Source organism: Oncorhynchus clarkii, chromosome 10 (assembly GCF_045791955.1).
Source record: "Oncorhynchus clarkii lewisi isolate Uvic-CL-2024 chromosome 10, UVic_Ocla_1.0, whole genome shotgun sequence".
Classification (NCBI taxonomy): Eukaryota; Metazoa; Chordata; class Actinopteri; order Salmoniformes; family Salmonidae; genus Oncorhynchus; species Oncorhynchus clarkii.
The window spans coordinates 2,430,777-2,441,553 of record NC_092156.1 but is presented as its reverse complement, the minus strand read 5'-3'; the positions used below and the strand labels follow the sequence as shown (position 1 = coordinate 2,441,553).

The window sequence follows — 10,777 nt, the reverse complement described above, 5'->3', positions numbered from 1 at the left end:
TGAAATATCCAATAAATGTCGTTCCACTTCATGATTGTGTCCCACTTGTTGTTGATTCTTCACAAAAAAATACAGTTTCATATCTTTATGTTTGAAGCCTGAAATGTGGCAAAAGGTCGCAAAGTTCAAGGGGGCCGAATACTTTCGCAAGGCACTGTATATAACCCTTTATCTAACCAGGTATTTATATATATAACCCTAACCCTTTATCTAACCAGGTATTTATATATATAACCCTTTATTTAACCAGGTATTTATATATATAACCCTAACCCTTTATTTAACCAGGTATTTATATATATAACCCTTTATTTAACCAGGTATTTATATATATAACCCTTTATTTAACCAGGTATTTATATATATAACCCTTTATTTAACCAGGTATTTATATATATAACCCTTTATTTAACCAGGTATTTATATATATAACCCTTTATCTAACCAGGTATTTATATATATAACCCTTTATTTAACCAGGTATTTATATATATAACCCTTTATTTAACCAGGTATTTATATATATAACCCTAACCCTTTATTTAACCAGGTATTTATATATATAAACCTTTATTTAACCAGGTATTTATATATATAACCCTAACCCTTTATTTAACCAGGTATTTATATATATATATGGGAAACAATCAACAACGACCTGACAAAAATCTTGGAACAACAGGTAGGAACAGCAGAGAAAAAGCTTGAAAGGATGGGAGACATTATCTACCACTACGGAGAAGAGCGCTTTGGAGTAAACGAAAGGAGAAGTGGCAAGACACCACCCGCGCCAGCCAAATCTAGGAGGCAGCAGGAGATCGAGATACTTGTCAGAAAGAGAAGGCAGCTGGGGAAGCAGTGGAAGAAGGCCTCTGATGCAGAGAGAGAAGGTCTCATGCTACTCCAAGCAGACATTAAATGTCGGCTGGCAACCTTGCGAAGAGCGGAAAACTTAAGGAAACTTCGTAGGAAGAAGGAACACTCAAGAACACAGTTCTATAAAAACCCCTTTAAGTTTGTCAAAGATCTCTTCGCAAAGGAAAAGTGCGGAATCCTAAAAACTCCAAAGCCTGAACTGGAAGAACATCTGGAAAAGGTCCACCAGGACATGAAAAGGCATGAGCAGATAATCATCCCACATGACATCCCACCTATTCAACCACCAGAATTCAATCTGGACACTGACCCTCCAAAATGGAGGGAAGTAGAGAACGTTGTCCGAAGAGCAAGAGCGGCCTCGGCTCCTGGGCCTAATGGAGTACCATACAAGCTCTACAAGAACGCCCCGGATGTTCTACGCTTTCTTTGGAGGCTCATGAGGATAGTGTGGCAGAAGGAAATAATACCAAAGGCATGGCGAAGGGCTGGTGGTGTGCTAATCCCGAAAGAGAAGGATGCGACAGACATCAGTCAATTCCGACCAATCTCCCTTCTCAACGTCGAAGGGAAGATCTTTTTCAGTATAATAGCACAGAGGCTGTCCACTTATCTGGAAAGGAACAAGTACATTGATACATCTGTACAGAAAGCAGGCATTCCTGGTTTCTCTGGTTGCCTGGAACATACTAGTATGATTTGGCACCAGATCCAAACAGCTAAGAAGGACAAGAGAGACCTCTATGTCATCTTCCTCGACCTGGCCAATGCCTTTGGCTCAGTTCCCCATGAACTCCTCTGGGAATCCTTCAACTTTTTCCACGTACCAGAACCCATCACTACACTGGTAAAGGCCTATTTCCAAGACCTGCAATTGTGTTTCACAACACCTGACTTCACAACAACATGGCAGCGCTTGGAAGTAGGCATAATGGCAGGCTGTACAATTTCTCCTCTGGCCTTCACTATGGCCATGGAAGTCATCATCAGGGCATCGAGATGGGTGGTCGGCGGTGAGAGAACTAAGGAAGGGCTCCGTCTCCCACCAATCCAAGAATACATGGATGACATAACTACACTGACCACCACTGCAGCATGCACCAGGCGGCTACATCAATGGTATGGCGAGGACTCGACCTGCCCCCTCTGCCCAGCTCCAGCGACTCTCAGGCATATAATGACAGGTTGCAAGACCAGCCTCTCACAAGGCCGCTACACCTGGAGGCACAATCAGGTCCTCAAGAGCCTGGCTGCAGCACTTGAGACCAAGAGGAGTGCAACCAATTCATTACCTCCAAAAACAAGCAATCCCGTCAAAACAACAACATTCATCCGGGAGGGACAGAAAAGGCCCAAGTATCCTCCTACAAAGCCAGAAACTGGACACCTAGCCGTGGCCCGGGACTGGAAGATGCTTGTCGATATTGGCCAGCCAATAATTTTTCCACCTGAGATTGCTTCTACCAACCTTAGGCCAGACATGGTACTCTGGTCCCCTTCACGAAAGGCTGTGTACATCATAGAGCTCACAGTCCCGTGGGAAAACTCTGTTGAAGAGGTCTACGAGCGTAAGAAACTGCGTTACACAGAGTTGGCAGCAGACGCAACTCAGCGTGGCTGGAATGCAAAAGTCTGGCCAGTTGAAGTGGGATGCAGAGGATTCGTGGCTTCTTCCACCATCAGGTTGCTGAAAGAACTTGGAATCCATGGACAGGCTCTGCGGCAGACCGTCAGAGCAGTTTCTCAAGCAGCTGAAAGAAGCAGCCAGTGGATCTGGATCAAACGGAAGGACCCTTGCTGGGCTATAACTTCATGACCCCCCACCCCCACCTGAGAACCCAATTCAGATCCCTCCAACTTGAGGAGGGCATATGAGGTATGCGGTCAGCTGTAGGACTGGCTCAGGGAAGAGGACGCCCCTGCCTTGCATAGTCCCGTGGGACATCTTAATTGGGCATGGGACACAAGCTAAGGCTTGATCACCCTTTAGCTGGCCACCTTTGATGAGAGTGTTTAGTGATTAAAGGCCGAAACACCCACTGATTCGAAGGCACACTACTGAGGATGTGTCCCAAAATTGACATCTTAACCCAGTCTAAGAAATAAACCTCCTATGCCACTCTGTCAACATCACGGCAAATCTCATGCGAGTGCATTCCATCTATTGGCACAATGGACAGTTTTTAACATCTCGTCCCGTGTTTTATGATTCTAACCCTAACCCTTTATTTAACCAGGTATTTATATATATAACCCTAACCCTTTATTTAACCAGGTATTTATATATATAACCCTTTATTTAACCAGGTATTTATATATATAACCCTTTATTTAACCAGGTATTTATATATATAAACCTTTATTTAACCAGGTATTTATATATATAACCCTAACCCTTTATTTAACCAGGTATTTATATATATGACCCTTTATTTAACCAGGTATTTATAAATATAACCCTTTATTTAACCAGGTATTTATATATATAACCCTAACCCTTTATTTAACCAGGTATTTATATATATAACCCTTTATTTAACCAGGTATTTATATATATAACCCTTTATTTAACCAGGTATTTATATATATAACCCTTTATTTAACCAGGTATTTATATATATAACTCTTTATTTAACCAGGTATTTATATATATAACTCTAACCCTTTATTTAACCAGGTATTTATATATATAACCCTTTATTTAACCAGGTATTTATATATATAACCCTTTATTTAACCAGGTATTTATATATATAACCCTTTATTTAACCAGGTATTTATATATATAACCCTTTATTTAACCAGGTATTTATAAATATAACCCTAACCCTTTATTTAACCAGGTATTTATGTATATAACCCTTTATTTAACCAGGTATTTATATATATAACCCTTTATTTAACCAGGTATTTATATATATAACCCTTTATTTAACCAGCTATTTATATATATAACCCTAACCCTTTATTTAACCAGGTATTTATATATATAACCCTTTATTTAACCAGGTATTTATATATATAACCCTTTATTTAACCAGGTATTTATATATATAACCCTAACCCTTTATTTAACCAGGTATTTATATATATAACCCTAACCCTTTATTTAACCAGGTATTTATATATATAAACCTTTATTTAACCAGGTATTTATATATATAACCCTTTATTTAACCAGGTATTTATATATATAACCCTTTATTTAACCAGGTATTTATATATATAACCCTTTATTTAACCAGGTATTTATATATATAACTCTAACCCTTTATTTAACCAGGTATTTATATATATAACCCTAACCCTTTATTTAACCAGGTATGCTAGTTGAGAACAAGTTCTCATTCACAACTGTGACCTGGCCAAGATAAAGCAAAGCAGTGTGACACAGACAACAACACAGAGTTACACATAAACAAACATACAGTCAATAACACAATAGAAAAATCTGTATACAGTGAGTGCAAATATAGTAATATTAGGGAGGTAAGGCAATAAATAGGTCGTAGTGGAGAAATAATTACAATTTAGCAATTAAACGAAATGTCCTTTAATTAGAAAGAGACAGGTTCCTTTTTATTTAACTCGGCAAGTCAGTTAAGAACAAATTCTTATTTTCAATGACGGCCTTGGAACAGTGGGTTAACTGCCCGTTCAGGGGAAGAAAGACAGATTTGTAACTTGTCAGTTCAGGGATTTGAACTTGCAACCATTGTAGGTTACTAGTCCAATGCTCTAACCACTAGGATACCCCGCCACCCCTTTAATAAGGAAGAGATAGGTTCCTTTAATTAGGAAGAGATAGGTTCCTTTAATTAGGAAGAGATAGGTTAATTTAAATAGGAAGAGATACGTTCCTTTAATTAGGAAGAGATAGGTTCCTTTAATTAGGAAGAGATAGGTTCCTTTAATAAGGAAGAGATAGGTCCCTTTAATTAGGAAGAGATAGGTCCCTTTAATTAGGAAGAGATAGGTCCCTTTAATTAGGAAGAGATAGGTTCCTTCACCTACAGTCCAATCCCTCTTTCACACCACAGGCAGTTGAGATGTAGCAGGGTGTTGCGTTCCCTCTTCCTAGAGGCGTGTGTACCTACAGCTGCTAGCCCTCCAAAGCTAGGAGGGTTGTTGGTTGGTTGTTTTGTCATAGTAGGGCGGCAGAGTAGCCTAGTGGTTAGAGCGGTGGACTAGTAACCGGAAGGTTGCAAGTTCAACTCCCCAAGGTACAAATCTGTTGTGCTGCTCCTGAACAAGGCAGTTAACCCACTGTTCCTAGGCGTCAATAACATTTTGTTCTTAACTGACTTTCCTAGTAAAATAAAGATAAAATCATCTATAAACTCTTTGCTAAAAGGTGCAATCAAGAACCTAAATGTGTTCTTCGGTTGTCCTCATAGAATAAACTTTTGAAGAACCTTATTTGGTTCCAAATCGAATCCTGTCCTCAGAGGGTTCTACATGGAACCCAAAAAGGAACTAGAAAGGGTTCTGGGGTTCTCTCTCTCTGTGTGTGTGTGTGTGTGTGTGTGTGTGTGTGTGTGTGTGTGTGTGTGTGTGTGTGTGTGTGTGTGTGTGTGTGTGTGTGTGTGTGTGTGTGTGTGTGTGTGTGTGTGTGTGTAACTTACGTCTTCTTCCCACAGATAGAGCCTTTATACCAGGTCCTACATGTGCTGAAGTACTTCCTCTTCTTGGTCCCCATCACCTGCTGCATGGCACACACATTGGGTCTGGGGGAGAGGGACGGGGGGGGGGGGGGGGGTCCGGAAGGAGGCAAAGGAGAGAAATGGTGAAGGGAGTAGGGAGTAGGGGAAGAGGTTTGAGGAGGGAGGAGGGGAAGAGGTGGGAGGAGGGGAAGAGGTGGGAGGAGGGAGGAGGGGAAGAGGTGGGAGCAGGGGAAGAGGTGGAAGGAGGGAGCAGGGGAAGAGGTGGGAGGAGGGGAAGAGGTGGGAGGAGGGGAAGAGGTGGGAGTAGGGGAAGAGGTGGGAGGAGGTGAAGCGGTGGGAGGAGGGAGTAGGGGAAGACGTGGGAGGAGGGGAAGAGGTGGGAGGAGGGAGGAGGGGAAGAGGTGGGAGAAGGGGAAGAGTTGGGAGGTGGGAGGAGGGAGTAGGGGAATAGGTGGGAGGAGGGGAAGAGGTGGGAGGAGGGAGTAGGTGAAGAGGTGGGAGGAGGGAGGAGGGGAAGAGGTGGGATGAGGGAGCAGGGGAAGAGGTGGGAGGAGGGGAAGAGGTGGGAGGAGGGGGGGGTGGGAGGAGGAAGGAGGGGAAGAGGTGGGAGGAGGGAGTAGGGAAGACGTGGGAGGAGGGAGGAGGTGGGAGGTGGGAGGAGGGAGGAGGGGAAGAGGTGGGAGCAGGGAGGAGGGGAAGAGGTGGGAGGAGGGAAAGAGGTGGGAGGAGGGAGTAGGGGAAGAGGTGGGAGGAGGGGAAGAGGTGGGAGGAGGGAGCAGGGGAAGAGGTGGGAGGAGGGGAAGAAGTGGGAGGGGGAGTAGGGGAAGAGGTGGGAGGAGGGGAAGAGGTGGAAGGAGGGGAAGAAGTGGGAGGAGGGGAAGAGGTGGGAGGGGAGGAGGTGGGAGGAGGGAGTATGGGAAGAGGTGGGAGGAGGGAGCAGGGGAAGAGGTGTGAGGAGGGGAAGAGGTGGGAGGAGGAAAAGAGTTGGGAGGAGATGGGAGGTGGGAGCAGGGAGTAGGGAGGAGGGGAAGAGGTGGGAGCAGGGAGTAGGGAGGAGGGGAAGAGGTGGGAGCAGGGGAAGAGGTGGGAGGAGGGGAAGAGGAGGGAGGAGGGAGTAGGGGGAAGAGGTGTGAGTAGGGAGTAGGGAGGAGGGAGGAGGGGGAGAGGTGTGAGTAGCGAGTAGGGGAAGAGGTGGGAGGAGGGAGGAGGAAGGAGGGGAAGAGGTGTGAGTAGGGAGTAGGGGAAGAGGTGGGAGGAGGGAGTAGGGGAAGATGTGTGATCAGGGAGTAGGGGAAGAGGTGGGAGGAGGGAGTAGGGGAAGAGGTGGGAGGAGGGAGTAGGGGAAGAGGTGGGAGGAGGGAGTAGGGGAAGAGGTGGGAGGAGGGAGGAGGGGAAGAGGTGTGATCAGGGAGTAGGGGAAGAGGTGTGATCAGGGAGTAGGGGAAGAGGTGGGAGGAGGGAGTAGGGGAAGAGGTGGGAGGAGGGAGTAGGGGAAGAGGTGGGAGGAGGGAGTAGGGGAAGAGGTGGGAGGAGGGAGGAGGGGAAGAGGTGTGATCAGGGAGTAGGGGAAGAGGTGTGATCAGGGAGTAGGGGAAGAGGTGGGAGGAGGGAATAGGGTGAATATATTAATTAGCATTCATTGCAAACATTTTCCTCCCCATTTCCACGTCATTCAACAACTATGAATGACGATGGGGAACCGTATTTAATTTTCCTGCACGGCTCTAAATCAATGTTTCATTCGATGCCTCTTTAAAACAGTTTGGGGTTCATGGAATTATACTCTGTTTAATATGCACCACAATATAAATTAATGATTTCAAATGATGCACTTAACTTTGTTAAATCATCTGTAGACACATATCCCTTCCAAGAGCTTCAACATGACTACTAACCATCTGTTTTTTATTAGAATGTATGGAGTATAGAAACGTATATTCTTAGTATATATAAAGTATATTCTTAGTATATATAAAGTATATTCTTAGTATATATAAAGTAAACTCTTAGTATATATAAAGTAAATTCTTAGTATTTATAAAGTAAACTCTTAGTATATATAAAGTATATTCTTAGTATAAAGTATATTCTAAGTATATATAAAGTATATTCTTAGTATATATGAAGTATACTCTTAGTATATATAAAGTATACTCTTAGTATATATAATATATACACTTAGTATATATAAAGTATATTCTTTGTATATATAAAGTATGCTCTTAGTATATATAAAGTATATTCTTAGTATTTATAAAGTATACGAATAGTATATGTAAAGTATATTCTTAGTATATATAAAGTGTACTCTTAGTATATATAAAGTATATTCTTAGTATATACAAAGTATACTCTTAGTATATATAAAGTATACTCGTAGTATTTATAAAGTATGCTCTTAGTATTTATAAAGTATACTCTTAGTATATATAAAGTATACTCTTAGTATTTATAAAGTATACTCTTAATATATATAACGTGTATTCTTTGTATATATTTAAAGTATGCTCTTAGTATATATAAAGTATACTCTTAGTATATATAAAGTATACTCTTAGTATATATAAAGTATACGAATAGTTTATATAAAGTGTACTCTTAGTATATATAAAGTATATTATTAGTATATATAAAGTATGCTCTTAGTATTTATAAAGTATACTCTTAGTATATATAAAGTATACTCTTAGGATATATAAAGTATCCCTCTTTAGTGGGCACTGCGTTCACGGTAAGTCGGCTCAATCGGAAATCATCTTTTTCGTTAAAAATTGAAGAGCGGGGCGGCAGGGTAGCCTAGTGGTTAGAGCGTTGGACTAGTAACCAGAAGGTTGCAAGTTCAAAACCCAGAGCTGACAAGGTCTGTCGTTCTACCCCTGAACAGGCAGTTAACTCACTGTTCCTAGGCTGTCATTGAAAATAAGAATTTGTTCTTAACTGACTTGCCTGTTAAAAAAAAAATTTCTTAAAAAGTGCAGCCCTTCATCTCTAGATTGTTTTCTATAATTACAGAGGCTGTATGAATTAATGTAGCTAGGTGCTACAGTATATAAATGACGAAACCCTTTCCTTTCCGTTAGGTTAAGTAACACAAAATAATGTCACTGAACATCTCGTTCAGTTATGGGACAGACTATGACGTGTACCACAACAGGTGAATTACTCCGTTATTCCAATGCAACACTTCCCAATTAATCAATTATCTAGATCACCTTTCTTTCTCTCTGTCTGTGTCCCTCTATGTCCTCACTCCACTGTCTCACTCTTAATCTTTCCTTCTCTCTCCATCTCTCCCTGTCCCCTATCGCTCTCTCTCTCCATCTCTCCCTGTCCCCTATCGCTCTCTCTCTCTCTCTCCATCTCTCCATCTCTCCCTGTCCCCTATTGCTCTCTCTCTCTCTCTCTCTCTCTCTCTCTCTATCTCCCTGTCCCCTATCGCTCTCTCTCTCTCTCCATCTCTCCATCTCTCCCTGTCCCCTATCACTCTCTCTCTCTCCATCTCTCCCTGTCCCCTATCGCTCTCTCTCTCCATCTCTCCATCTCTCCCTGTCCCCTATCACTCTCTCTCTCTCTCTCTCCATCTCTCCATCTCTCCCTGCCCCCTATCGCTCTCTCTCTCCATCTCTCCCTATCCCCTATCGCTCTATCTCTCCATCTCTCCTGTCCCCTATTGCTCTCTCTCTCCATCTCTCCATCTCTCCCTGTCCCCTATCGCTCTCTCTCTCTCTCTCTCTCTCTCTCTCCATCTCTCCCTGTCCCCTATCGCTCTTTCTCTCTGTCCCACTGCCCCCATCTCTTTCTATCCCCATACCCCCCTGTTCCGTTTAACCCCATGTCCTCCATCTCTCTCCATCTCTCTGTGTCTCCCACCCTGTCCCCATCATGCTCCTTACCCCTGGAGTCTGGCCCGGATACGACTGTGTGTCACTATCTTGTCGTAGGCTGAAGAATCCACTCTATCCACAGAGCTGAGCGTACAGAGCGCTAACACAGCCACAAACACTAGCTTCATCCTCGGGTCGTCTCTGTCTGTTTCTCTCCAGAGTAGGTCACACACACTCACTCCTCTCCAAAATGCACAGGAGAAATGGGAGCGCTCACAGGAGTGGGAGGTTTTATACCAGTACTCTCTTTACACCACCCCCCTCCTTATTTAACTCTCTCAATCTCAACTCTCTCTCCCTCTCTCTCTCTCTCTCTCTGTCTCTCTCAATCTCACCTCTCTCTCTCTCTCTCTCTCTCTCTCTCTCAATCTCACCTCTCTCTCTCTGTCTCTCTCTCTGTCTCTCTCTCTCTCTCTCTCTCTCTCTCTCTCTCTCTCTCTCTCTCTCTCTCTCTCTCTCTCTCTCTCAATTCAAATCAATTCAATTCAATTCAATTCAAAGGCTTTATTGGCATGGGAAACATGTGTTAACATTGCCTTAGCAAGTGAGGTAGATAATATACAAAAGTGAAATAAACAATAAAAATTAACAGTAAACATTATACATACAGAAGTTTCAAAACAATAAATACATTACAAATGTCATATTATATATATATTTATATATAGTGTTGTAACAATGTACAAATGGTTAAAGTACACAAGGGAAAATAAATAAGCATAAATATGGGTTGTATTTACAATGGTGTTTGTTCTTCACTGGTTGCCCTTTTCTTGTGGCAACAGGTCACACATATTGCTGCTGTGATGGATCACTGTGGAATTTCACTCAGTAGATATGAGAGTCTCTCTCTCTCTCTCCCTCCCTCTCCCTCCCTCTACCTCTCCCTCTCTCTCCCTTTCTCTACCTCTCTCTCCCTCCCTCTACATCTCTCTCCCTATACCTCTCCCTCTACTCACCCTTCCCACCCCCTACTTTTGACCAGAGCTCAATGAGTCCGGATGCCATTTGGGACTCCCGCCTACTGTACATATCTGAGAGGCGTACGTAATGACTACGACGGTAAGACCGATTATTCTTTCTGTTCATAGCTGTCTCAGCCTGTCATCCCAGTGTCTCCAAGCCTTTCACTAACAGTATAGTTACTGTACCAGAAGTGAAGCTGTCTGTTTCAGATGGATCATTTATTTTTTGTATCTTTATTTTGGCAGTGAGTCCCATTGAGACCAAAATGTATTTTTTAAAGGAGCCTTGCATGACAAGACCAGCAGCAAAAATACAAAATAAAAGTTAGAGACAAAATACAATGTATTTTTCTTTCTGTATCTGACCATATAGACCAGAAGGGAAGCT

The 10,777-nt window shown here is 42.7% G+C and overlaps 1 protein-coding gene across 2 annotated transcripts in view; it reads right to left on the bottom strand.

Moving 5' to 3' along the window:
- Positions 1–9,641, bottom strand: part of LOC139417914 (periostin-like) — a 70,504-nt gene extending 60,863 nt beyond the window's left edge. Inside the window, exons 1-2 of one of the 2 annotated variants that reach the window (XM_071166904.1) lie at positions 9,434–9,641; positions 5,502–5,603 (exon numbers count right to left, since the gene is read on the bottom strand). In XM_071166904.1, coding sequence (XP_071023005.1) covers positions 5,502–5,603; positions 9,434–9,552 — 221 coding nt within the window. In that variant the 5' untranslated portion in view covers positions 9,553–9,641. The remainder of the gene's footprint in view (positions 1–5,501; positions 5,604–9,433) is intronic. The other variant, XM_071166905.1, reaches the window with a different exon arrangement.
- Positions 9,642–10,777: the final 1,136 nt, after the last annotated feature.